The 27,517-nt window shown below is 45.0% G+C and overlaps 10 protein-coding genes across 10 annotated transcripts; 6 read left to right on the forward strand and 4 right to left on the reverse strand.

The window, feature by feature from the left end:
• Positions 1-3,201: 3,201 nt before the first annotated feature.
• AOL_s00075g98 (uncharacterized protein) lies at positions 3,202-4,912 on the reverse strand (the record flags this gene model as incomplete). Its single annotated transcript, XM_011122409.1, has 5 exons — positions 3,202-3,594; positions 3,922-4,134; positions 4,352-4,446; positions 4,723-4,785; positions 4,906-4,912. 5 exons carry the CDS (start codon positions 4,910-4,912, stop codon positions 3,202-3,204), a joined length of 771 nt encoding a protein of 256 aa, XP_011120711.1.
• A 394-nt stretch (positions 4,913-5,306) lies between these two features.
• Positions 5,307-6,532, forward strand: AOL_s00075g99 (uncharacterized protein; the record flags this gene model as incomplete). The annotated part of the gene is made up of 5 exons (XM_011122410.1): positions 5,307-5,475; positions 5,532-5,663; positions 5,723-5,778; positions 5,837-6,150; positions 6,214-6,532. The coding sequence occupies 5 exons, from the start codon at positions 5,307-5,309 to the stop codon at positions 6,530-6,532; spliced, it is 990 nt and encodes a 329-aa protein (XP_011120712.1).
• Positions 6,533-7,032: 500 nt separating this feature from the next.
• AOL_s00075g100 (uncharacterized protein) lies at positions 7,033-9,969 on the forward strand (the record flags this gene model as incomplete). The annotated part of the gene is made up of 4 exons (XM_011122411.1): positions 7,033-7,172; positions 7,234-7,364; positions 7,439-7,807; positions 7,865-9,969. The coding sequence occupies 4 exons, from the start codon at positions 7,033-7,035 to the stop codon at positions 9,967-9,969; spliced, it is 2,745 nt and encodes a 914-aa protein (XP_011120713.1).
• A 701-nt stretch (positions 9,970-10,670) lies between these two features.
• AOL_s00075g101 (uncharacterized protein) lies at positions 10,671-11,599 on the reverse strand (the record flags this gene model as incomplete). The annotated part of the gene is made up of 4 exons (XM_011122412.1): positions 10,671-10,756; positions 10,830-11,136; positions 11,216-11,301; positions 11,410-11,599. 4 exons carry the CDS (start codon positions 11,597-11,599, stop codon positions 10,671-10,673), a joined length of 669 nt encoding a protein of 222 aa, XP_011120714.1.
• A 784-nt stretch (positions 11,600-12,383) lies between these two features.
• Positions 12,384-13,336, forward strand: AOL_s00075g102 (uncharacterized protein; the record flags this gene model as incomplete). The annotated part of the gene is made up of 2 exons (XM_011122413.1): positions 12,384-12,849; positions 13,011-13,336. 2 exons carry the CDS (start codon positions 12,384-12,386, stop codon positions 13,334-13,336), a joined length of 792 nt encoding a protein of 263 aa, XP_011120715.1.
• Positions 13,337-13,598: 262 nt separating this feature from the next.
• On the forward strand, positions 13,599-14,778 carry AOL_s00075g103 (uncharacterized protein; the record flags this gene model as incomplete). The annotated part of the gene is made up of 7 exons (XM_011122414.1): positions 13,599-13,628; positions 13,703-13,736; positions 13,797-14,000; positions 14,070-14,295; positions 14,359-14,436; positions 14,498-14,686; positions 14,748-14,778. The coding sequence occupies 7 exons, from the start codon at positions 13,599-13,601 to the stop codon at positions 14,776-14,778; spliced, it is 792 nt and encodes a 263-aa protein (XP_011120716.1).
• Positions 14,779-16,254: 1,476 nt separating this feature from the next.
• AOL_s00075g104 (uncharacterized protein) lies at positions 16,255-17,388 on the forward strand (the record flags this gene model as incomplete). The annotated part of the gene is made up of 3 exons (XM_011122415.1): positions 16,255-16,958; positions 17,050-17,153; positions 17,228-17,388. The coding sequence occupies 3 exons, from the start codon at positions 16,255-16,257 to the stop codon at positions 17,386-17,388; spliced, it is 969 nt and encodes a 322-aa protein (XP_011120717.1).
• A 962-nt stretch (positions 17,389-18,350) lies between these two features.
• On the reverse strand, positions 18,351-22,910 carry AOL_s00075g105 (uncharacterized protein; the record flags this gene model as incomplete). The annotated part of the gene is made up of 6 exons (XM_011122416.1): positions 18,351-18,455; positions 18,524-18,726; positions 18,787-21,010; positions 21,063-22,382; positions 22,445-22,636; positions 22,725-22,910. 6 exons carry the CDS (start codon positions 22,908-22,910, stop codon positions 18,351-18,353), a joined length of 4,230 nt encoding a protein of 1,409 aa, XP_011120718.1.
• Positions 22,911-24,892: 1,982 nt separating this feature from the next.
• AOL_s00075g106 (uncharacterized protein) lies at positions 24,893-26,289 on the forward strand (the record flags this gene model as incomplete). Its single annotated transcript, XM_011122417.1, has 4 exons — positions 24,893-25,195; positions 25,288-25,442; positions 25,504-26,041; positions 26,107-26,289. The coding sequence occupies 4 exons, from the start codon at positions 24,893-24,895 to the stop codon at positions 26,287-26,289; spliced, it is 1,179 nt and encodes a 392-aa protein (XP_011120719.1).
• Positions 26,290-27,061: 772 nt separating this feature from the next.
• On the reverse strand, positions 27,062-27,392 carry AOL_s00075g107 (uncharacterized protein; the record flags this gene model as incomplete). Its single annotated transcript, XM_011122418.1, has 2 exons — positions 27,062-27,231; positions 27,296-27,392. 2 exons carry the CDS (start codon positions 27,390-27,392, stop codon positions 27,062-27,064), a joined length of 267 nt encoding a protein of 88 aa, XP_011120720.1.
• Positions 27,393-27,517: the final 125 nt, after the last annotated feature.

Consider the following 27,517-nt stretch of genomic DNA (forward strand, 5'->3'; position numbering starts at 1 on the left):
TTCCCTTTTGCCTTACGGCCCTCGCATAAGATACATACGACTTTGGTCTGATGGTGTATGTAAGTACTTACCACCCCCACCTACATAGCATGCGCTTTTCTTTTAACTTTCTTGCTTTGTCTGTGATATTCTTTCTTTGTCTCTATATACCCCCTCCATGGGGCGTCTAAATATGTTTCAAGACGCGATTTTTTCAAATACAAAAAAACAATAATTGTAATTAATTTAGGATTTCCCTTCCTCTTCACAGAACCGAGATAAAAATAATAATACTACTTACATATATAGAAGGAAGAGTGATAAAAAAAAGGTTAGATTATAAGTGAATGTGACATCCTACAAGGTTATATCTTGATATATGTTTCTATGACATGAGAATAATACCATTCTCTTCTTATCATTCCCTGCTCTGGAACCTGTCGATCCCGGATCCCCGTTTACGATTTGGGACTAAGTTTTCTTTTTTGTTTGTTCTTCTCATTCTTTTCTGGACTTCTTTTTTCCCTTCTTCTTTCTTCATCAAAGTTCGCAACCGCCACCATGGCCCCCCCATGTTCAACCATAATGTCGGGGCAGCCGCTGCGGCCTCGGCAGAGTCGGCAGTAGTAGTACAAAAAAGGCTAACCTTAGTCCTATCTGTAATCTTCGATCCAGATGGGATACTTTGCCTATTAGACATGGGACGGGGGGGTAACGTAAGTGCGTGTGTGGTGTGGTGTGTGTGGAAACAAATATTAATCCAAAGGGTTCAATTCAGAGATAAATTACAGTGGAACCGGGTTTGGCACAAATTAGTTACGGTATACACACGGCGGACGGCGGAAGCGGGGGGGGGTTTGTATGTCTGGCTGTATGTATGTACGCATGAGTGTGCACATCTGTTGTCATGCTTCCATGTTTTCTATTCGTATGTTTCGTCTTGACGATATTTTTTTTTGGGGGGGATCAATTATCTAGCTATATGTCCAGTTGGATATAGGTTATAACTCGCAATGTGGGATGATATGATGTATACTACACAGTGGAGTATGGGGGGCAGCGCGCGCGCATGCACTGTAAGTATTCCTTATGTAGTATGCGGTCGCAGCAGTGGAGAGATATGGGATGGTTATGGCGAACAGCATGGCTAGTGGGGAACCGGGTTCGATTCTTTTATCCATTGCGAAGCTGGGGCTAGCTTAGCTGCTAGGTAAAGAGTCGTTACGCTTCTCTTCCCTACCCGCCTTGTGTCCCCATTCCCCGAATCATGTAGATTATAATATCAAATATCCTAAAATCTTAACATCTCATATGTATGACTTGGCCGGCTTCACCCCTTCCTTCCGTCACTGTTATGTTTGTTTGTTCGATTTAGTGGCGGCTGTTCTGGTTTAGTCTGCATGGGGGATCTTGGCGGATTTCATCTAATCCAGCGGGAAGAAATGCCAGGGTCCTTTGCCTTCTTTAAGCTCGCTCATTCTCTTGAACAGGGCAGAAAGAAATAAATTTTATTAAAAAATGCTCATGAGGTGTTCTGGTGATATCATGATAATCTTACAAAGCTTGAGGTTTTTTGTAACAAGACATGTCTTGTCCATTGGCTTGGGACAATTACATAGACACAAGCAATCATGAGAGAAAGTCCCGTCTAATATCTCGTTTCATTAAGCCTTTAATGCCTTGTCCGGTTCCTGGGAGGGGCCAGCGGGAATATCGACAGCCGGACCAGCCCGCCCACGCTACCTACTACTTCACATCTGTCAGAGTTAGCTTCGAAACAACCGTTAACCGGGGTGGTAGTTACGAACTCAGATTGACGGTTTCCTCTCTCGGTTCTATTGAAAGTTTGGGGCGAGGGGTGAGGGGAACAGGGTGGGAATCCGGATTATCCTCTCATTTGCTAAAAGCCGGAAGCCTCTTGTGTACTAATTATGGTGGTGGTTTCTTACATCTGATGTTCACGGTCCCTTGAGGACTTTGGATCGTTTGACCGGCCGTTATGCAGTTGAAGTTACACTATCACCGTGCATAGAACCACGGGTCTTTTACCGGTGCCTGTTCATTCATCCATCCATTCATTCAGATTGATTCACTGACGTTGTTTTTCTCTCTTTTTCCCTTGTTAGGGGATCAGAGGCTGGAAATCGCTGGATGAAATAGGTTATACTTAGCATACGCATTTGTCCGTCCCATGGACCCCGTACATACGTGTCCACTGATCTTCCAATGGGTTTTGAAGGATTCGCCATGATGATGGAGAAATAGATGTTACCAGGGGTAATTACGCCTAGCATACTATAGTGTACGTGCGTGCGTGCGTGCCGAGATGCATGTCGTGGTTCTGTCATCATGGTGTTTTCAATTGCGCAAAACTGGAATCTCTTGCGCCAGGAGACCGAAGTCAAAAAAAGCACGGACCCCAAATTTACTTTCTTCACGTTCATGTTCATGCACACCGGAACACAGTCTGCTTCCACTGGCGGTATCCACTTTTTTTCAGCGGGCCGAGCTTAGCTGTCAAAAAAGAATATTGAACTAACAAAGTCAAAGCTTGTTAGTGGTCTTACCATACTCCGCGGCCGTATGTAAAGTACTGTACATACGTTGTACCTACATACGCTATGATCGTATAAACCGGAGAAAGTCAGTAAGTAGGCATTGAAGCTACTGTATGGCATGCATAATCTGTGGAACATGAAAGTTTCACTTTCTCCCGCGGGCACGAATTAATCCAAAATTTCTTAATATAATATAAGGTTCGATCGTTTTCCTTAATGGATGCTGCCGGCGATCTGGATAAATTCGTTTCCTCTCTCCCTCTGACTCTCTGACTCTCTCTCGCCATCCCTCTTACTATTTCCCCTTTTCTCATCTGACCACATGACCAAAAGATTAGATGTTTTGATAATAAGTATGGGGGTCGCAGAGGCGACCAAATACGGGAATGTATAGTTGGGGGTTATATCAAAGGAACACGAAGTTTATGATGACAAGTGCCCGCCACACTTGATGGCGTAGTTTCGATAGATTGCCTCTATTAATTTATTTCTTTCGACAATTGATAACAGGAGGCAAAAAACGGGATGGGAGGATCAAGCATTGACGCTCGACGGGAAATGGTCAAACAATAATAATAATAATAAAAAAAGTAGTTACAAAAAACAATATAGATGTTTTCTGTAATGGGGTTTCCTTTGTTTTTTTTATCATTATTTTTTTGCTTTAATCTTTCTCCGCAATACTCTGCAGGCGCTTATCGATTTCGTCAACCGATAGTTTCCGGAAAAGTGACTGTGGTTCGCCCTGTTCGTCGTCACCCTCCTTCGGTGCACCGACAACTCCAATCTCGATCTCGGTAGCCTTGAAGTCTTGGCTTAGAACCGTAGACAACGTTGTTATCGCCAACTCAACAACTTCCTCCCAGCTTCCCGGCGCAGCATCCTTGTTCTTTAGCTTCTTCTCGAGGAAGTTGATGGCTTCCTGCTGCTTTGGTCCGGATGCCGTGGCCTTGTAGCCCGTGTAGTATCCCGCTGGGTCGACCTTGTATAGAGAAGGTCCGTGCTCGTCGTCCAAAGATATCAGAGTCATGGAAACGCCTAGCGGGCGCATGTATGCCTGTCAACGGCCCGTCACGGAACGAAGCTATTAGCCACGGTCCTTTATCTTGTTCGTAACAAAGAGCATTCATTCGCGAAAACGAGAAAGGGAGTAAAAGAAAATGAAGATAAAAATGGGGCTTCCGTTTCGATATCGTTTAAGTCCGTGCGGGGGGTCTTGGCCCGGCAGGGTGAAACGTAGACAGTATATCCACTTTCCGTAGACAGTTTCGTTTTGGGTATGTCCACCCAGGCTCTTGATTTCGAGATCGACAGCAAGTCTTTCCGGGGTAAACCAAGCAGGAATAGAGAGGCAAAAATAACGGAAAAATTATAAACGACTTACCCTCTGGGTGTAAACTTGGTTGATATTTGCCAGTCGCTTTGACAGAACATCACAGGGCATTTCGTACCCGTACTTGTATCTAAACTCCGCCGCTTCACCCCGTGCTCGTGTAACCGAAGCTCGAGCATCCGCAATTGATCCGGTCATAACGCATCCCAGAGATGGCGAGAGGGAGAATATGTAGGTAACTGAGGCTGGATCCATCAATTTATCCTACAAATGCAATAGTAATACCAGGTGCGATTAGCCAGCTATCTTGCATAACGGGGACCACGGGAAGGCTACACGCCCTGTCGGCGGGTTCGAATAGAATCGAACAAGGGAAGGCGAAGATAGAATGAGCGAAACCTCCCAAAATAGAGGAAGAACCCAGCTACGGGTTTGCCCGTATTCTCTTGTTGCCGGGAAGGGTGGGGTTCATCAAACTTACTGGGACCTTCTTTTGGGAGATCACGACAGCACAGTTTTTGCCTCTGATCCCGACGGTGGTGATATTTGCAGCAGTTATGGCTTTGAAGGCATATTCTATTAAAAAAAGGATATTGTGGAAGTTACTCCGTGCGTCAGCGACAAATGTCCTTTCTAACCGTATATCTGCAAACTTAAAACTCCCAATCATCCATTTCAATGTTCCGAAACCGTATACGAATAGCCGCATATATTGATGATGACTTGAACATCTGATACGAGATAAAGATGCAATAACTCGGAATGATCTGGATATGATTGGAAGTTCTTTTGCGTTTTATCCAGCTGAAAACCAATAGGTCCGTGGGGTGAAATGGAAGAAGGATTTCCCACCAACTTGATAGAGCCGACCCTGCTCAGAGAAGATGGTGATATGACGGTCGAATCCGGCGCTTCCTAATTGTACATACGGAGCCAGTTAGTAAAGATAATAGTCTAAATATCCCACGCCGGGTGTCGTAAGGTCATGTGTGTGGGGTATAACGGCCGGCACAGCGGCATGTCGCTGCTACATACCCGACATTTTGGCGGCGTCGTTTCCTCGTTCAGCTCAAAGGCTAAGAAGCAATGGGTGAGGCTATCGGATCTGTATCGTAACTTCTCCGGAGTGGGATTCTGTGAGGTCTTGGTAACGGACGGTCCGTCGTATGGAGATTGTGCTGATGGGAGGAGGAGAGGTTGACGCGTCGTCGTTGGATGTGGAGGTTGAGCAGTCGAGGGCCTGGAAGCTCCGTGGAAGCTTGAGTTGGCTCTAAGCCAAATCCAGTAAGGCGAGTTCTGCTGCTTTGACGTAGAGCCTCACCAACAAAGAACCACCCCACCAACGCCAGCAATAGCAATCGCACAGCTGTACACTGCCGTCTAGACACCAAGGTTACCTCGGATTATCATCGGAATACGATCGCAAAGACTCCAAGATGGCAGATCTCGACGAGCTAGAGCCCACCCTGCAGAACATCATCGACCAGAAGACGCTGCGATGGATCTTTGTTGGCGGGAAGGGTGGCGTGGGAAAGACTACAACATCGTGCTCCTTGGCAATACAGCTTGCTAGAGCGCGGAAGAGCGTCCTCATCATATCTACTGGTATTTTATACCTGATTCCTTCTATCATAGGAGCTTGACTAATGAGTATTATATAGATCCTGCTCACAACCTGTCAGACGCATTCGGTCAGAAGTTCGGCAAGGAGGCAAGAAAAATCGATGGCTTCGATAACTTGAGCGCCATGGAAATTGATCCATCTGGATCGATGCAAGAGCTACTAGAGTCTAGTAAGCTCTATCAAGAACTGATACCAAAATGACGGATACTAATATGGCCCTGATCGCAGGCGAATCCGGTCAAGGTAATCCACTAGGTGGGATGATGCAGGACTTGGCATTTAGCGTATGATGCTCAATACGATACTACGTGATACTTAAATCTCTAACTAAAAACTGCGCAGATTCCTGGTGTCGACGAAGCCATGTCCTTTGCCGAAGTCCTAAAACAAGTTAAATCGATGTCCTATGATACCATTGTCTTCGACACAGCTCCTACCGGCCACACCCTGAGGTTCCTACAGTTCCCCACTGTCCTCGAAAAGGCCCTTGGGAAGCTTTCTCAGCTATCCGGAAGGTTCGGACCGATGTTGAATGGTATTATGGGGCAGGGTCTTGGTGGCCCTGGTAATGTGGATGAAATGCTTCAGAAGATGGAGAGTATGAGAGAAACCATCAGTGAAGTCAATACGCAGTTCAAGAACCCCGATATGACCACGTATGTCTTCACTATTCAAAATCAAGTTATTGAGAAGAAAAGAGCTAAATGAAACTGAACTAGCTTCGTCTGCGTCTGCATCGCCGAGTTCCTATCGCTATACGAAACCGAACGTATGATCCAAGAACTAACATCCTACGAAATCGACACCCACTGCATTGTCGTCAACCAACTCTTATACCCAAAGAAGGGATCGGAATGCGAACAGTGTAACGCCCGAAGAAAAATGCAGAAGAAGTACCTTGACCAGATGATTGAATTGTATGAAGACTTTAATGTCGTCAAGATGCCACTTTTGACCGAAGAAGTCCGTGGGAAAGATAAACTGGAGAAGTTTAGTGAGATGCTTATTACTCCCTTCGTTCCACCGGATGTAGAATAGATACATACTACACAGGACGGGTAGTTTTGCACAGTACTTTCCCTTCAGTTTTGGTTGGCTTCGTAATAATATAGATCAGATATCATTATTTTATAGCTTTCTATTCTTGTCTAATGCTCTCTTTAATAATAACAAGACTGTCTACAAACTAGAGATTCAATGAATAGTTACATCCTTCTTTTAATCAACTACCTATGATGCTCTGTTAATATTGAGATTAGCCATAACATCGGGCAGCTGGTATCAAGTTCTTGCATCAAGTGCTTCGTCGTCGATACCGAGCTTCTGCGTTGCGTAGCTTAAACGCGTGAAGTTCAAAACAATCCAACATCCCAGTATCCTCCTCTGCAACCTAACCTAGCTCCAATACCTCACCACCATCTCCACATCGCGCTCCCCTCCAACCTGTTTCTGGAGCACCGTACGCCTCATTACCGTCTTTCCGATCAAAAGTCGAATGTAACAGACCTAATTGCGACGGCTCTCTTCCACCGCGCACAATGCCATCCACCCGAAATAACAGAATAGACGAAGGTCTATCCAAACTTATCGAATACATTCTACCCGAACTCGAAGATGAAGATGAAGATGAAGACCTTAAAGCAAATGCCCTTGAGCTGGCTCAGGGCATGATTGATAGGTATATTTATATCTTTCGATTTTCTACAACCTTATCGTCTATAAACTAACAACCTTCCTAGTCATGTAGCTCCCGCCTATGCAGACGATCCAGCTCATATCGCAAACATCATAAAGAACAAATGTATATACACCCACCCTCCCGCATCCAAACAAGCCCTGGCTAAAAAGGGCAAACTCCTCCTATTAGCAGGTGTCTCTGAGAAAGTAAAACCAGCAGGATACAGTTTTAGCTGACTGGTTACGAATTTTAAACAAAAATTGAAGTAATCCGAGACAACCGTACATCCGACAAAGCCCTCCGATTCCACAACCTTTACTCCCGACTTTTGACATTACCGTTGATAAAGCAGAAGGGTGCTATTCTCCATTTATTACACGAACTATCTGAGGAGTCGGAAAGGAATATAGCGAGTAGGGCGTCGGAAAGACCATCTTCTAGCAGGGTTGAGTCTAGAGCACCATCAAGAGCTGAAACAGAGACTACGAGGAGGCCGTCGAAAGCCACGACTATAAGGGATGATGATTTCGATGCCTCTGTGCCGCCAAAGCCGTTTTTGGCACCGGAGCGGGGAGATGGGAAGACTGGTGAACTAACAAAGGCAGCTTTGCTAGCTAATAACAATCCGCCACTAGGTATTTCACCATAATTGTCAGTTTCTATAGCTAAGTACTAACGAATCGACTTTCTAGATCCCTCTGAAGTTGTTCTCCTTAAGGATATGCCCTTTACCCTCCAAGGCGTATCCTCCAAAATACTCACCTTCTCGCCAGAAAACACTCTAAAACTGCCCCCAAACCTTCCAATACCTATAATCTCGCTCCTCCACACCCTCGCGGAGCCCGCATTACTCTACCGCTCTCTCTCAGCTTTCGTCGAAGAATCCGACGCAATAGAAGATAAAGGCGGCCTAGTCGGCCAGAGCTTAAGCGCAGCGATAGGAAACGAACTAAAAGCCTACCTAAGCCTAGTAGCCGGCCTCGAGGGTGAAATCCGACGTGCAACCTCAACACTAGCAGAAGACGACCCGCACGGTCTTGCGGTCCGAAAAGTCGGCGTAACTCTTCGAAGATGCATGATATGGACTAGAGAAGCAACAATGGGTCTCCGTCTCATGGCCGCCATAGTGGGCGAATCAAAGGGGAAAAGAGGCGGCCAATTGATCTCCATAATCCACGGCTTCTCAACCTCCCATGGCGATCCATTTGTCTTCAACTTTGCGAAACGATTGTTAACGTCCGTCACACGACCGTTCTACGATCTCCTCAGAAGATGGGTTTATGACGGTGAACTCACAGACCCTTATCTTGAGTTCTTCGTAATAGAACAATCCGAAGAAGCAATCATGGAAGCAAGTGAAGAACGCCGTGGCCACGCCTCCAGCGTCTGGCAGGATAAATACAAACTCGACAACGAAATGGTCCCCACGATCATGACCCCAGAATTCGCAAACAAAGTCTTCCTCATCGGCAAAAGTTTAAACTTCATCCGTTACGGCTGCGAAGATTCCGAATGGGTTGAAAAATATTCAAAAACGACAAGTAAAGCATTAAGTCACGATGACTACGCCTCATTAGAACAAAACATCGACGAAGCTTACAAAACAACAATGGAGAGGTTAATGCACCTCATGAACACGAAGTTCAACTTATTCGAACACCTCTGCGCACTCAAAAAGTTCTTGTTATTGGGACAAGGTGATTTCATCGCTTTATTGATGGAATCCTTATCTTCGAATTTGGATAGACCGGCGAATACACTGTACAGACATAATCTTACTGCACAGCTCGAACACGCAATTCGCGGCTCAAACGCCCAATTCGAATCCCAAGAAGTCCTCCGCCGTCTAGACGCCCGAATGTTAGAATTAAGCCACGGAGAAATCGGATGGGACGTATTCACCCTCGAATACAAAATCGACCCACCGGTCGACGTGGTAGTAACACCCTACGGCAGTCGAGAATACCTCAAAGTCTTCAACTTCCTATGGAGGATCAAACGTGTGGAATTTGCGTTAGGTAGCGCATGGAAGAAGTATATGACAGGAGCTAGAGGGGTACTAGCCAGTGTTGCAGATAAAGTTGGAAACGACTGGAAAGTAGCACGGTGTTGTATTGCCGAGATGATACATTTTGTAGCTCAGCTACAATATTACATTCTCTTCCAGGTTATCGAACCTTCATGGGAGAAGTTGAAGGGTACAATGGAGAAACAAGGGGTGACGCTCGACGATCTTATCGATGCGCATAAAGTATATCTTAATAGCATTACAAGAAAGGGACTTCTTGGGGGTGGTACGGCGAATTCGAAGTCCAGACAACCCGAGACCTCATTTTTGGCGCAGTTACATGAGATTTTGAAGAATATGTTGGCTTATAAGGATGCTATGGATGGGTTATACAGTTGCTCCGTGGCGGAATTTACAAGACGACAAGCTACCTCCGCGCTAATCGACGCCAGAACCGCAGCCGGGAAATGGGGTGTTACGGAAGCCGATAAACGCTCCCTCAGACATAGGAAAGTCGATATGATGATCTCTGATAGCGACAGTGATTCGGATTCTGACTCTGATGACGGTGATTTACCGGGTGTAAGACAGAGGTTGAAGACTTTGACTATAGAGTTCCAAGCGAGGACTGCAGTTTTATTGGGCGATTTGGCGAATCAGTCAGATATGGATATGAGGTTTTTGGGGGTTATGTTTTCGTTTAATGACTTTTATGTGGTGAAGAAGGGGAAAGGGAAGACGGTTGTGGAGAGGAGGTCTGCGCAGAAGGGAGATGAGACGCCAGCTTGATCGAGGGGATATGTTGAGGGGGGGTTGGTTATGATATTTGTATATAGCCTAGTTTAATTTTCTATATCTTTTTTTTTGTTTAGCGGGTGGTTTTCGATTTGGAGAATAAAGGAAGTTATATCATTCTATCCACACAAGTAGGCAAGCAACAGCTAATCGACAGGAGTAGTTCTCGGATATATAGGTTATGAAAGGAGCTCGAAAAAGAAAGGAAAAAAAAGGAAGAGATTCAAGGGGAAACAGAACCAAGCGCCTATAGCATTTAAGAAAGAAAGAAAGCTACACACGACCGAGGACAAGAACAAAACAGGTTGGGGAGTCGCCCACGATGCACCACCTTTGGGGGAATTCTTATAATTAAGTATGCATGAAACCTGACAAAAAACATAAAACTAAAAAAAGCATTATCCCGACAAAGAAAAACCCCAGCGTTCCCTCGTTGTAAGAACAAAAAGAGAAGAGGAGGGAGAATAAAAAAATTACTTAGTTAGCAAGTAATTGCGTAAGTAAATAGGAGTACAAGGCACCGACATCTGACAATGATATCATAACGTAGAGGTGACGGCAACCGGGGGAAGTTTAACATAAAAAGAGAGAAGGAGGAAAAGCGAGAGTACTTTCTTTGGCCCGCCTTCTTGTGATAGCTAAAATCCACAGGAGAGAACGAGTTGAAGGGAGCACGTGACAAAGGAATGATAAAATCACATTGCCATCTCGGCTCTGAGTTTCTGAAGCTCTGCCTCTTCGTCCTCTTCTTCGATTTGTTTTGCCGTCTGCTTTTGTTTTTCTATGTATACCGAAAAATAGTCTATTAACAACCGTACAATACCATAAAATTGAAATGATCGGATATAACTCACCTGCTCCATTCGGAACGCTGACAGGCGGTGCCCCAGCAGACAGCATCTGTTCGTCCAGTTTCTCCTGCTCCAGGTCTCGTAACTCGTCGAGCAGCTCGGATTCATCGATCTGGTTGTGGGTTTCTCCGATCTGGCCAATACGTTCGGCTATCTGGTTCGAGTTTGTCATCTGTTCGTCCAGCTCGTCGAGGAGGTTGTCGATCTTGTCGATATTGTGCTTCTTGTTCATATCCTTCATGGCCTTGTTGGCCTCCTTCATAGCTTCGAGGGTCTGGTAGTTTATGTTTGCATTTTCGATGGATGCTACCTGAGGATTTGATTTGATGGATGGTTAGAGAAATGAACGGGTTTGAAGAATGGACCCGGGGTTGATAGGACGGGCATACCTGTGTCTCCAGGGTTGCAATCTGTTTCTGTGTTCTCTCTAGTTCACCCTCCAGTGTCTTCTTCTTCCTCAGCGCAGCCAGTGCCACTAGTCGAAAAAGTATTAGCTGACTACCTTTCCAATAGACCATCCTCATCTTCCGATAAAACACAAAAGTATGGTTCAGGTCAAAGGTCTAGACATTAAAAAGCTTACCGTTCTTATTCGCCGTAACATTCTTCTTCGCTTTTTCTTCCTGATCGTGAATTTGAGATTCAAGATAGGCCTCTCGCTTTTCTAGTGTCTCCTTCTGTTCTCGTAGTTTGATAATGGCGCTTTTGGGTCCAGAGTTGCGGGCCGATCCACTGCCGCCACCGAACCAGGCGCTGTTGAACCATCCGCTCATGGTGTCTCGGTGGAGGATTCGTACGGACGTATTTATGTAAAAGTAACTCTCCTCTCCGGGGGACGAGTGACGAGGAAGTGCTTTCACTCGTAGGATCTCTCGTTTATCCTTGTCGGAGATAAGTCAGAGAGAGATAGGTTGATTTTTAAAAAAGAGGTTGCGGGGTTTCCTTTGAAAGAGCACGAGATCGGGTATTCGAGTACTAGCGCTTGCTCCTGGATGAAGTTATTTTGGGGAGTCAGATGGGAAGAGCGGTATCGATGACTTTTCTGGAGGTGACGTTCGGGAGAGGGAGGAAAAGAGGGAGAAGGATGGCAAGCTCTTGAGTGGATGGATGGGATTAATATTTTGGGTGACGTTGGCGGGTGATGGCAGTTTAACGAGTTGGACTTGGCTTGGCCGGAGAGATGAGCATGAGACTAACACAAAAGCTTAGCTTAGCTCTCCCCCTTCAGAGACACAACAACCTCCACAGCTGATAACCCCCCTGGTATGTGTATACACTATTCGATATCCATGATAACTACTGCTGATTACATAATAAGAAGACTAACTGGGTTTTGAATAGATATATATTGTTTGGAAGATATAAACTCCTGGATCCGTATAGGAAGAGAGCTTATTCTTATCTGAACTGAGCAACCATAAGTGCATATTGGCGATAACTTCAAACCGAATACGGATCTCGATATTAGTCGCAGCTTCATACGAATACTACCACGATTCGTAAGATTATTTTTTTTTAAAAAAAAATATAATAATATAAAAATAAAAGATTGAAAGAATGCCAAAACCAGCATCTACAGCTTCCAAGAAAGGCAAAAAGGAAGCTTCCCAAAAGACAGACCCCGGTCCAAGCAATGTTGCTCCAGAGCCTCCCCAATGGCCTCCGTTCAAAGGTCTCCTCCCACCAGAATTGCTCCAACTAGATACGATCCTCTCCCACCAAATACTCACCATTTCTCGTTTCTTCCCATCTTCATTATGTAACACTTACATTCAATTTCTGTCAAACTTGCCATTGACAACCACTCCGAGCAAACCAAAGCGTGGAGAGGCGGTCCGAGTAAATGATAGATTCCAAATACAAGATCCAACGTTTGCGAAAAGGTTATGGCTTGATACTGGTTTAAAAGACCTTTTGGAGAATCAAGAAAGTAGAGAGTTACTTTGGAATACCGATGAATTGGAGTCTGGGGTCAAAGCTTGGGGGTTGAATCCGAATATCAGGATATATCGATATACAAAAGGTATTAACCTATTAACCTATACCCCAGTTTAGCTTCGAGTATCAAGATCTCTATACTGACAAGTAGACCAATCAAGGTCAATTCTTTGATAAGCACTGTAAGTAATTTAGATGCCCTAATTATACCTAGATTCGATTCTAAGTAAGAGACATATAAAAAAGTCGACGACTCAAACACCCTAACCCTCGGCACCCCTCCATCCCCACACCGCACAATCTATACCCTTCTCCTCTACCTAACCGGACCGGCCGACGGAGTCGTAGGCGGTGAAACAGCCTTCTACCGAAACGAGCCCTACATCCCACTTTCCAAGAAGGAACTCAAAGAACTAGTGGCGTCGGGGCAGCCGCAAATTATAGAAGTCCAGCCGGAGAAAGGAATGGCGCTACTGCATCGGCACGGGGATGAATGTCTGCTTCACGAGGGAAAAGAGGTCCTGGCGGGTGTTAAATGGATTATCCGTAGCGACTTGGTACTGGATGTCTAGAATCGCTTCATGAATTTAGTAACAAGTGTGTTGGGTATCCCCGGTTGAAAATGGACCTCGGTCTAAAATAGCCAGGGCGGTAGCGTCGCCAAACCCGGCAGTATCGTTACCCCATAAGCATTGTCGTCCGTCGTCTGTTATAAGAGCGTCGCGGTTCCCGAATATTAATTTTAATCCGATTTTGATCCAATAATTAATAACTGCTTTGGAAACCTATTATCACAACATATCCTATCATCTCATCATATCATATCATATCAAAATGGATAACAAGAGCCTATTTGATGTTAAGGTATCATCTCAGCTAGCAACTTTCTCTCAATATTGTTACCGGCCAGACGTGCTAATACGTAATGTCATCGACAGGGCAAAGTTGCTCTCGTGACCGGTGGCGCCAAAGGTACGGTGAACCTCGCGATACCGTCCCAATAATGCAAGCAGGTACTGACACCCTAACCAGGCATCGGCCGCATGATCTCAGAAGGCCTCGTCGCCAACGGTGCCAAAGTCTACATTTCCAGCCGAGACGAGAAAGCCTGCAAACAAGCCGTTGAAGAACTAAATGCCATCCCTGGTGGTGGTTCGGCACACTACATCACCGCCGACTTTTACAAACTAGAAGCGGTTCAACAGCTTGCAGACGAATTAAAGAAGAAGGAGACAAGTTAGTCCTTTTGCAACCCTAATAACTAAAAATTATTTGGACAAATCGAGCTAACGCAATTGTGATTAGAACTTCACATTCTCGTCAACAACAGCGGTAGCAATTGGGGCGAAACATTCGATAGCTATCCCGACAATGCCTGGGTTCGAGTCATGACCTTGAATGTACAGCGTGTATTCAGCATTACCCAATTAGTCACCCCACTCCTCGAAGCCGCCGCCGAACCACTCAACCCAGCTCGTATCATCAACATTGGAAGCGTTGACGGTATCAGAACACCAAATCTGGAGACATAGTCAGTATTATTTTACATTACCATTATATTAAATATGCTAAATACTAATAATTGATAAAACAGTGCCTACTCCGCTAGCAAAGCCGCTCTTCACCATATGTCCGAGGTCCTAGCCCATCACCTCGGCCAGCGAAACATCACGTACGTTTCTATATAGCCACAATTTTTACCTACTACAGTACTAACAATATTGTGATAACAGCTCCAACACCATTGCATGCGGTCCTTTCCAATCGAAAATGATGGCTGCCACACTAAAGAAATTCCAAAAGGATATCGAAGCCTCAATTCCACTATCCAGAATAGGAACCCCAGAGGATGTTGCCGGAACCGTTCTATTCTTGAGTAGTAGAGCGGGGTCTTATGTCAATGGTGCCACAATAACATTAGAGTAAGTTTACCTCCTCACAAGGAAAAAAAATTATAAACCGCTAACTGTATGGTAAAAATAGTGGAGGAAGTGTCGCTTCGGCGAAATTGTAAAAAAGAAAGTTCGAGGGTTGTGGTTTCCAAACTACGAGGGATCAATGTACGATATTTATAATAGAGAATACGATTTATCTTTTTACACAAGCCAGCCGTCTACTCGGAAGCGTAAAAATTCTAGAGTATTTTATACAGATGCTATCGTCGCTAAGTATCGTGGTTAATTCCAGACACATGGGTGTATAGATCTGACAGAACTTTCAGATATTTTATATATTTACAACTGGAGAGTGAAGTTAGTCCACCCCTTTAGCATATGCTGCACGTGCACGTCGAAATGCTCTACCATCATCACATGTTACTCGATCATTCTAAAGTTCCTGCTTTAAGTTCCGACAATATTAATGATGAAGGTCGTTTAGCGGGGAGAGTAAGTATTAATAAAGTTAAGAATCGAGTCGGTTTTCCCTTCTTCTACGAGTCCCGTATGTCTATAGGCCCGCAGTACTGAATTATATTAGTTCATCGCAGAGATAAATAACAGCCCATCGATGTTTTGTTGAAATCGTGATAACAGTAACCCGTCCAGGGGTCTCTCGAAACTGATCTGGTTTATTCTATAGATTTTTTGGAATGAAATTCCTGGATCAGAACCTATCTAGATCAGTGTAAAATGTGCTTCGCTCTTTTGTCGCAAAATCATGCATGTCAAATTTAATCGTTGTCGATCAGGATCGTCGATGTTCCGAGCAGCGCTATGATTAAGATGTTTAGATATCATATTCTTCTAATCACCCCCAACACACGAATCTACAAAATACAACAGACGTACAGAATTGTCTCCGGTCTCCAAGATCTTCGAAGTATATTAATAGTCAAATCCATATCCAGAAAAAGAAAGAAATAAAGAAAGATGAATACTTCATCTCGTTATCTTAATATCTCCAAAGCATCTACAAATTCAAAAGAATAGCAGCCACTGCACTACATAATTATACATCCCACGCGTCGTTGTTCACGCAATTATATCAGACATCGGCCCGACTCTCCACCGAAATCTCCCCCAACAGTAGTAACTGATCTACCAGATTCATTCTCATATCCCCTCCCCCCAACAATGATGTAGCCTATTAAAGCACTCCCCTCCATCTCCCTCTGTTTTCAGTCCCCCTCCTCCCCCCTTTAAAAAGAAAAACATGACATCTTAATTCTAAATAACCCTCTTTTTTTAATCATCATATTCCTTCTGGCAATATTTATTTTTAGACGTTGTAAAGTTCGGTATATGCCGTCGATCTTCCTGGATCATCGATATATCTAGAATTTCCATTTTTGGAGTGGAAAATATTTGGGTATATATATAAGATCTTTATATGTATCTGACAGGGTACTTCGTCACAATATTTGTCTTTTGTCATTAACTCTCCCTCCAGGACCTCAAAAAGAACTCGAAGTTCCCCATCGTCGCCAGTTTTTTTCTTTCTTCTTTCTTTAAAAAAAGAGAAATTTAAAAAAAAAAGGAATAAAAAAAAGATGTTGAGGTCATCCACCGCCAAAGTCTGGCTCGAGAAGTGTACAGACCCACCCGGCTCCAAAACCAAAGGCCCCCCCACCAGAGGCAGCAAATACAAAAAGACTGCCATCTACTTACCCTCCAAGTCAACCCAACGTTCCTCTCCATCTACCCATCCAAAACCCATAACCTTCAAGACCAACGAAGCATTCGTCGAATCCTCCCCGGAGACCTACTACCGTATCAAACTCTCAATTCCAAGACATCTCAAATCCTACTGCGTCCAAATCATCATCGATGGAGTAGAACAAAACACCTACGTCGAGACTTCACGATACTTCCGTACCGTCAAGTACCCCATCTCGGCGAGAAGGACTAGAAAATACACATACCGTCATTTCCAATTTTCAAAGCTTTCGGTGAAAGACTCCGCCCCCGGTGTTGGGGATTACGTATTCAATGATTCGCAACATTGTGAAAATGGATATATGGGTTGTTTTAAAGCCTCCGGGGATATAAAGTTGATCGATTATATGGTTGGGAAAAAGGCCGTGGGGACTATTAGGGTCAACTTTTATAAAATCAAGAAATGTAGGAAGATGACTCCTGATGAAAATAAAAAGGTGGATGGGAGGGACGATGGGGATGGGGAATGGGTTCCTTGTCAGGCTGTGGATAATATTGGGGCTTTGAAGCTGGGAGCTGGGGTGGAGAATGTTACTACGTAAGTGAAACTATCTTGAATATGTTCAAATTACCTAGGTACTTGCTATGGATATAAATTATGACTAACGATCACTGGTTTATATTAATAGACTTGGACCTGAAGTCAGAGGTACTGAACCTGGTGTGTGGTATCATGTACAACTTGGTACCTGGCATCCCTTCGAGACATTTGTTTTCAAGTACCGCCCGCACAGTAAGTTGTCTCCATGTACACCAAATAGACTTTGAAATCCTTTAGATTCTAATATAACGATGGGAAAACTATAGGCGTTCTCAAAGAAAACAACCTTCTAGTTGTGAAACCCACTCGCTTCCAAAAGTTTACGAAGTTCATCAAAAAGATCTTTTCATTTTCGAAAAAGTCAAAGAAATCGAATGAGTTGGAAGGGTCGGATGAAAAGTTCAATGAAAAAGTTATATCAATTTAATATTATTTTGATTTTCTTTTGATTAATATTATCAGATATTAATATTTAATTAGGTGACGATGGGAGGGTAATCTTTTTTTTTTTTTCGCAACATAGACTGTTTGACATTTCTTTCTTGGATGTCGATGGGAGGTTCTTTTGGTTATATCTTTTGGAATCTTGGATATCGATACTTAATGGAGGTTCGATTCAAGGTTGATCTAGAAGGTATATATAAAGAACGAGGAGCTTAATAACAAAAGTATTAATAATGTTTTATATAAAAATTATAATGATAATTAAAAGTTTATATACTTACCTATAGATCCGAGCTCATTAATCAATGGTGTTATAGAATCAACTACGCTAGGTAATATAATCCTACCTCTACGCCGGGGTTTTCATCTAGATCTTCGACATGTACCATACTAATAGTATCTTTCCCGTATTGAGGCCGCTGCTCTCAATCTACTAGTTAGTATACTCTCTCTATTTTTATGTTAGAATTGTTCAGCTAGCTTTGTGCCCACTTGGGGTAATACATATATAGTATAGGCACATGCACAAGGAGATATCGATATACGGAAATCTGTAAACAACTTGCGCCCTGCTACGGGATGTATAGAGCCATAAATTCGTACTAGCCACCTACTTAGGTATATGCATATGATCATATCAATTTTCTTGTCGCGGTAAAGGAAATAACGATAAAGAGAAGGAGAAACATTCGCTGTGCAATTGGAACAACGAACTTATCACTTCGGATTCATATATCAAAAGGACCTTTTTTTCGGAAGGGAATGAGAAAATGCACAGGAAAAAAAAAGAAGAAAAAAAGGTAATAAAAAGCATAATGTGGATAGCGTAAATATGAATAATGAAGCACGCCGTGAGCTGGAATAGAGAAGAAGAAGAAGAAAATAGACCCAAGCCCAGCACTAATTTACAAGAAATATCTTACCAACCCCTGAAAACGTCGTAGCCTATCTCCTCATTGGTGGAGGGCCACCATACCGCTGTTGGCGCATCTGCTGTTCCATACGTCCCTGGTACTGTTGTTGCTGATTCGTGAATAGAATTTTGAATCCCTGTAACGATATCACATTTGTTAGAAGTTGTGGAATTTGTGATGGTGCTGGGTGTTTAAGAAGCTTACGTTGCAGAGAGCATTAACGTCACCATAGAGGTTGTTTGCGAGAGAAAACGCCTGTGGTACTACTGTAACCTTCCAAGAATTTGGTGGCTTGTTTTGCCCGGTCTTGAAGCATAGGTCAAAATGGCCTGGTCTCTTAGGATCGGGATGGAAAACGTAAACGGTACGGCCAGGGAAAGCCTCGGCGTAGTTTGTCAACCATGCCTCTATTTCTATCGTTAGCAAAGCCTCCATGAAATCGTTCAGCAGAAAGAAAGTTTACATACCGGCCTCCTCCCGGGTTTTCTTGAACTTGTCGTGACGTTCGATCTCTCCGACTTTCTTAGCCATCGGTTTAATATGATTGAAGATCAAATCGTCCAAATCGCTGTACGTGTACTTCCCACCAACCTTCAAAGTACGGCCGATAGAGAACTCATTTTCTTTGTCAAGCTCAAGAACATCGATATGCTGGTACATGCCGTCACCAACTTTCCACGTGATAGCAATATGATCCTGCCCCTTCGATGATGGGCGGATAACCACATCGCCTCGAGAGTGCTGGGCCAAATACTCTTCCGCCTGCCTACTATTGAATGCACGGAATAGTGGGTGCTTGATAACACGTGCAGCACGATGTTGTTCCTCTTGCCTAACAGTAAGGGCAACCCTATCCCTTTCTTCTTGATCCTCGTCCCACTCATCCTGTTCGCGCTCGTAGCTCTTACGGAAGGGAATACGAAGCTCTGACTCCTTCAATGTCAACTCCGCATAGAAAGATCGGATATTAATGGTTTTGATCTTGGCTTGGACTGTCTGCGAAACGTGAAACAGACTATGCGGCGAGACGCCGAACTTATCGGACATCTCTTCGGAGGCGACATTTCCAGTAATTCCACAGTCGAGCTTTGTAACTAGGAAGCGGTCGGTGACTCTTCGGATATTCACTGGCACGATCATACCGGGCACAAGGGAGTCCACAGTTTCACCTGTAAGCTTAGTAAAGATTTCCTCACTGGACAACCTTCTGAATGGATTTCGTAGTTCCTCGTAAGGCTCTTGAAGTTCTGCCCTGATTGTTTCTAGGGTGGCTCTCTTCCTTTGGTTGAAATTCCTCTCCAATTCATCGGCGTATTCTTCAAGGATTAATTCGTTAACTTTGTATTGTTCATCCTTGCTAATCATCAGCCTTATGACCGCTCCTGGGTCATCGCCGTTATTCGTCCTTTCGTTAACGTCTTCCTCATCGAGCTCGAGCGCATCGGCGGCCATCTTGCGACCAAGTTCGTAATCTTGAGGGTGAACTCTGGTACTATCCAGGTACTCGGAATCGGCTGCCTTCAGTTCATAGGCGTATTCGATAATTGTGAAACTGGCGCAGTTGGTCCAAACGCAAGGCCCCATCAGCGGTTTGATATTAAGATCAGGGTCACCAACCATCTGGCTACGACTCTGCACACTTCCACCATTCTGCCCAATCATCTTGAGCATATGCCCCGCCTTTCTTGGTCCGAGACCGCACAAGTACGGTAGCAAGTTCGCGTAATATTGGTTGTTAACCACCTCATTGATGTTTACGCCGGTGAGATTGACCATATCTACCATGGCGCTTTCCAAGTTGGATTCGAGCTTCTCTCGAGGTAAGAGCTGTTGATCGGGGTGGAAGCTAATAGACAAAACATCTTGACCACAAGCTGCGTACTCCAACAAGGGGTTCTGCACATATCGAGCAAGAGCAGCGCAGTACCGGCCAAGAGAGCTCTGGCTCGGGAAGTCAACCGCTGCTCGCTCGCTGTTCATGTAAAGACGTGCGACCTCATCCTGAACGAAGATAACATCCAAAAGATTGCGCTGACCATGATCTTCGTCGTCAAGCCGAATGTCTTCCTCTTCAATAATCTTCCTCAATGCTGATTCTAGTGTATATGTCGCAACGGTAAATCCGCCGAGGGCGATAACGGCAGGGTTTCGGTCGTTGATAAGCTTAACAAACTTCTTGACCTCCTCCGTATCGCGCACGCCGTTCATCTTAAGTGTTTCTAGAACTTTACCGTATTGATCCATAAACACACCGAAAACACCATCTCTCAGATCGGTACCCTGACCAGCAGTCAACGCAAGAACACGGGGAGGGAGAATATTGGGGTCCGCCGGATTAACTTGGAAATGACCTTGGTCAAGTCTTTCCGTGTAGTTCTTGCGAACTTGTTTGGCGAGTTCATCCTCACAAACTGTTTTGATATTCTCTTTGTAGTTCTTGGCCATCAGATTCAGTAGTTTCTCCATAGCCATGTCAACGACATCCTTTCTTTCTTCGTTCCAAGTGTCTGCTTGGTCGCTATAATTTTCGGATGAGATGAGGTCATAGAGCTGGCGGAGAAATCGGGTTTTGGTGCTCATCTCGATTTGGAGGGTAACCAAGCCTTCGCTCTCAGCAGCCAGCATTTTCAGGAATCGCGCAGGGTGACTTAAAAGAGCCCCAGTTGACTGGTTTTTAAGATATTTGAATTCCTATTATAAAAGTTAGCGTAGGAAATCGTAGGATCACGTGAGTGAAACTCACATAATAGGGATGTAGTTCGTCGATCTTCTTCAAGCCTTTATCGGTTGTCTTGACATGTAGCTGCCCATTGATGAATAGTTTCTGGCGAACAGCCCGCCTTAGGATGGGGTTCATAAAAAACTCCTCTGCAAGCATGGCTTTCGCGGCCTTCAGGGCCTCAGAACTAGTTTTGAAGTCACGACCGTCCAGACAAGTATCAGCCAACTCATTAGGGAATTCCGCAGGCTCGTCTGGAAAATTGCGCTTCTGGTCCAAGCTGACATTGTGTGCAAATTCGGCAGCAGAGATACCGAAAGCCTTGACTAAATTGTAGACCCGAGACTTCCTGATCTTGTCGAAGATAGTGCGTGTGGCACCTGGTCGCTTTTTGTGTGCTCCGTTCGCCCCATTGGCCTGCGATTGAATGGCCGCTAGATCTTTGAGTTCTTCAGAGTATCGGAATTGCAGGTACTCTTGCAAATCCTGTATTTCTTCCACGTTCTCGAGATCATTGATCCTGTCGCTATATGTCTCATCTTGAATATTGAGGGACTGATAGGTTCGCTTAACAGCATTCTTCTTGTCGATAAAGGCCCGGTACTTAAGATCAAGTTCCATGACCGTCCATAATTCATCCTGACCCAACAGACGGTCACCACCACTACGACCCTCGTTATGAATGATGTAGTCCTTTCGGTTTTGGTAAATGAACGGGATTTCCATGTTGTCCTTTACGATGAAATCGAGAACGCGATTGACAGCGCGGAAAAATGGCTGTCGATGATGTGGCTGCAAATTTCGCTTCTGTGCGAACATAAGAGATGCAATCCAGTTTCCTTCTTCCGCATACTCCTCGTCCGTGATTGCGATATGTGCATATGGCTTTCGAGCCAGCTGGAATCGTTCCGGGATATCGATTGAGCGAATCTCATTGTCCTCGTCTGTAAGCATGCGCTCTTTGAGTTCACTAGGCTCAAAGACATCCTCAAGATTCATGACCTGTTCTCTCTTCTCTTCCTCTAGTTCTTCTGCCGTCACAATAGCCCAGTCGTATTCATGTCCATCTCCGAATATTTCCTCCATTTTTTCTATCGAATCAGCATTGAGGAAGCCCTTCCCTGTAGCAGCCGCTCTCTTTTGTTCTCGGGCTCTGTCTTTAGCACGGTTACGCTCGTCGACATCATCCTCGGACATATCATCATCTTCGATAAATCCATCATCTTCGTCCCCTAAGTCTTCGATGAATTCACCGGCTCCTTCGTCAGACGATATATCGACTAGATCGCGGTCATCATTCCTCGGCCGTTCTTCTGCTTTGCCACGTTTGAATCTTTTAAGCTTCTAACAATCGGGCGGGTTAGCTAAAGCTATATCAAGCTATTGTATTTGGAGTATTGACTTACGTTGCCTCTCGGCCTTTCTTCACCCATGTTTTCGGCAATGAGATCAAGATCTTCCTCATCCATTTCATCATCTTCTTCTTCCTCACGAGCCGACCTTCTGCGCTTTCGCTTCCTCCTTGATCTGTTTTCAGGTTCGCTCTGACTTTCTTCCTCCTCTTCGTCGTCGTCACTGACAATAAAGCCTTTCCCAACCTATAACGCGTGTATGAGTACCGAGCTTGATGTGTATTGAATACAATCAGAGATGGAAAGAGGAGAAGAAATAAAATAAACTACCAACCTCTGCAAGACCTTCTTCCTCGTCCTCGGTGTTCTCCTCCTCGCTAGAATCCATATGGACATCGTTATCACGAGATTTCTTCTGCTTCTTGCTGCGTTTCTCCTTTTTCTGAACGGCACCGGTTTCCTCGTCCATAATCTCGTCCTGCGACTCGTCCTCCGCCTCTCGATCAAAGTACCCACTCATATTGGGTGGGTTGTGGAAAGATCAGATGGATGTATTTTGGGGGTGGAGACGCGATTAAAGGTGATTGGTGGGGTTATCGATTGGGGAGTATACGAAGGATTCGGATCTCGATGAAAGAGAGTGTCGGGATGCAGGTTATTGCAAGGAGTAGCGGCGCGATGGGCAGGAGGGTTGATGGAGGAAAGCTGTTCGATCCTGAGGACGAGCAAGAGGCGTTTCGCAGGCCTGTCTAACCGAGTTCAAGCCACATTTGGAATTTACTAGCCACACATCTAACCAGCCACTTTAACAACACCACAACGCGACAACCTCATCCGTGTTATCCTTACTTGATCGAATGCAAATGTGCGACAATGCAACTTCATATGCATCTTTCTTTAACCACAATACCCCGATACCGATACACCAGGCTTGAAACTATAGTAGGCGGAGCATTAAGACATCTGATCTGTGCTCTAATTCAAGAATGAATGGTTATTCTTCCGCAAAAAGCACCTATGCCTGCATCGTGCCCGACCAACTAGTAAGCCAAGACATGCCGCACTGGCTGATATTAAAGGATGAAAGCCAATGCCGCATCCCAGAACCTCAAGAAACATGGCTGCCTCACTTAATCAATCAACTACCCCCTCATCAGCTTACGTGGATACAGGTAAGAACCCGGCGCTTGTGGCGTGCTCCCCAAACTTTCCAGGAAACCTTTGGTGTTTTGAAAGCAATGAATTCACGCCCAGATGGCAGATGACCCACCGACGACCTGGGATTCCCGTCCTCAAAAAGACGTTTCGAAAATACTTGCCATTCTTTGATATTGGGCGAAGGGTTATGCTAAGAGGGACTTCGGCATCTCCAAAGCTATGAAGTTGCAGTGCTATCGATTAAACCTAGCTTATCAATCTTTGGGCTTACGGCTCGCCCGTCTTGCAGCGGTGCATACGCCTCTAATGCATACTAATGCATACAAGATACTGCGGAGCATATCAGAATGACGATGAAGGAATGAACGAACGAACGAAAGAACGGACGGACAAACGAAGATACTCGGGTATCCCGCCATCTTCTTTTCTGCAGTGCATGACATGGACCAGCTGGTGCAAACAATGCAATTAGGCAGCTTTCGCCTGATCCTGGTTCGCTGAATTAATTAATTCTCCCCGAGAAGCATACTTGCCCACATACATACAAACACAGGCATACGTACATACAAGCAGAAACCGTCATGTGAGCTGTCATTGTCAATCGCTATACCTAACGCCTACCACTCCCCATTGTTCTTGGCTCTGGTGAAATCAATCTGCAACCGCAACCAAGGGTCGCCAGTGGAGAACGGGCAGAAATACCCCGATCAATCCACGTGCATGCATGGCCATGGCAGCAAAGATAGGAATTGATATTGAAATAGAATAGAATATAATATTTACCCACAAAACAAAGAGTCTTGTTTGTTCTGAGTGCCCTGAAAGAGGTGGTTGAAACATCCCTGGGAAACTGGAAACTGGTCTGGGACAAGCCAGTGTGGTTGCTGATACTGCTAATTATACTTACCTCGACTCCACCTCTCACCTCTCACTCTCTCCGACCCTCTTCCTCCCCTCTAACAGGTACAAAAGCAATAAAACCCGCCTTGAATCCTCCTCATCTATCCTCTCCTTCTTTCCTCTCACCCTCTTCTTCGCTATCATAATCAAACATTAATCACTGGAGTCTTTTTCTCCCGATTGTTCTTCCTCTTCTTGGACTATCTAGCTATTCCTGTCGGCTGCAGATTCCGTTTGATTTCGGCAACACACGTGAGGTCCTCTCCAGTTACCTGCCAGGCCTTGGAAATTCACCGAGCTTAGCTTTCCCCCCAAACTTGTTGGATTTCCTCAGCTACCCCTCGTCCACTTTCATCCCTTCCGACCTTCCAACTACCGGCAGACCTCTAGTTTTCCGGTATAAAACCTTCCTTCCGAGTCGTTCCTTTATATTTATCCTCAACCATGGCTGCCGACCAGTTTGCCCCGCGGACGTTGGCAAAGAAGAACAAGAAGGGCTTAACCATTGGAGGTCGCGGTGGCGGCGGTAGCTCCGAGTCCAGCATCTCTCACAGCAATGGATCCGTCGAAATAAAACGCAAGAGAAACACCCTGGCCGACAAACTCAATGATCTCGAAATAGGAGTCGAGTATCGATTAGAGTTACGTGCCGATGATTTGGAGGTTCTGCACGAATTAGGTTCCGGAAATGGTGGTACCGTCAGCAAGGTCATTCATAAGGCTACAAAGTTAGTCATGGCGAGAAAGGTATTACCATAGGCCAGATTAATACATTATATTTTTCGTCGAGATGATATGGACTTATTGTTAACCCTATTTTATCTTCTTCGTGTCGTTAGGTCATACATATCGAGGCGAAGCCGGCCGTCCGGAAACAGATTGTCCGCGAGCTACAGATAATGTACGAATGCCACTCGCCGTATATTGTCTCGTTCTATGGTGCCTTCCTCAATGAAGGAGATGTCATTATGTGTATGGAATTTATGGAAGCTGGGTACGCTACTCCTTTCCTCGTTGCACCGAATTCACGCCATAGCTAACAAACCCCTGATTAGTTCCCTAGATCATATTTCAAGCGTGATGGGTTCCATAGAAATAGCATATCTCCGTGAAATCGCGGATTCGGTTCTCCGAGGATTGGTTTATCTATACGACGTACACAAGATCATGCACCGAGACATCAAGCCTTCGAACATACTTGTCAATGGTAATGGACAGATCAAGCTCTGTGATTTTGGCGTATCTGGCGAATTAGTGAACTCTATTGCGGACACATTCGTTGGAACTTCCACATACATGTCGCCAGAGCGTATACAGGGAAGCAAATACACCGTCAAGAGCGACGTTTGGTCCTTTGGATTGACTATGATGGAACTTGCACTTGGAACTTTCCCCAATTTTGGGGGTGGTGGACCGACTTCCGATAGGCGTGCATCATCCGGGCCCATGGGTATTCTAGACCTCCTCCAAGCCATTGTCAATGAACCAGCCCCGAAACTTCCGGAGGACAAGTATCCTCCAGAGCTTTCGGACTTCTGCGACAAGTGCTTGGCGAAGGACCCAGATGCACGTAATTCCCCATCAGAGCTTTTGGTATGTCTACTTGCTCCCGAACTACTAAGAATATAGCTTGGGCTAACTAATCTTGCGCGCCATAGGAACATCCTTTGATCAAGATGGAATTCAAAATCGACCTGGAACAATGGGCTGACGATATCATCAACACCGCTGCCATCAAGAGTGCCGCGAAGAAAGGCCTCCCCCCTCCACCACCCCGAATTCGTGATCGCAGCCAACCGGAGATACCGACCATTGGTGCACAAAGGAAACCTAAAGCATAAGACATCTGCATTTTTGAGAATGAAGTTAAAATTGCAAGCGAATTTTTTACATATGTATCCTATCCGATGAAAACCCCCCCGTTATCAGGCCTTGAAGGCTCCTTTCGAGGGGGAAGCTAGTAAAGATATACTACAGCAAGAAATATCCATCGATCAACCTTCTACATCTTCCAAGCCCACAAATCCCAAACAAAAGTTATGGAAATGGAAGAACGACTTTAAAACACTACTTACATATCGAAAGCCGGCAAGCAGCCGTCGTCATCATTATTGCTCTTTTTTCGTCGCTTTTAATGAGTCTGTTTTGGTCGTTATCATTTGCAAGCCTTTGTTGCATTTTTAGCAAGCCGATGTCCGCTGTTTTTGGAAGCCAGACGTCTCCCCGAGATCGATGCCCGAGATTATTTTTACCCACCGTCCTGTCATATAATCATCTCTGCTCAGTTTGATATCGATATCTCTTGCTTCATAAACTAGCGCGAGGCCCATTGGCTATTGTTGAAAGAGGCGTCGATTGCTACCACAGCCTTCGATTCACCAAACGACTAGGCTGTCTAGTATCCTTGAGACTCCATATTTGTTCTGGATTGTATGTACATATTATTTACATGGAAGTGATTTTCAATTCGATCGATCGATCGATATTTCCGACCATCTGCCTTGAACTCTTTGGTGTCGCTATTGTGCAATTGTGAATGCGTCAAGAACACACCCCCGTCGATTCCCAAAATAAGGGTTCTATTGTCAATGCACGCAGCCGTGACGAATCCCGCTAGTTTATCAGTCGATACAACCCAGCCGCGATCAGCCCGATCCCAATACCGTGGATGCTACCCCTCCTCGCTAGTAATTGCCATCTTGTCAGTGTGTGCTGTTCCGCGGCCAGTTGACGCCGGCCAGCCACCAACATGTATCCCCCAAGACCCGTGAATGCGGCAGCCCCTTGTGTATGTGGCTAATCAGTACTCAGAGCGCTCATCTAACGACTGTAGATACGACGGCTTACCGGTGATACGGCATGGAAGACAGTCATACTTCGCCAGCCTCTGTCTTTCCTCATCTGAGACTTGGTTCTGGTCGGGTTCCTTTGTGGTTGACGACATTGCATTTGGATGGGGTGAAGATGCAAGCTTGAGCTCGAGCTTGGAAAACAACATCCAACACACATCCCACCTTCCCATTACAACATCACCGCCCTCCCCGCGACTTCATCATTTATCGTCATCAC

This window comes from Orbilia oligospora (genome assembly GCF_000225545.1).
Source record: "Orbilia oligospora ATCC 24927 unplaced genomic scaffold scaffold00075, whole genome shotgun sequence".
NCBI lineage: Eukaryota > Fungi > Ascomycota > Orbiliomycetes > Orbiliales > Orbiliaceae > Orbilia > Orbilia oligospora.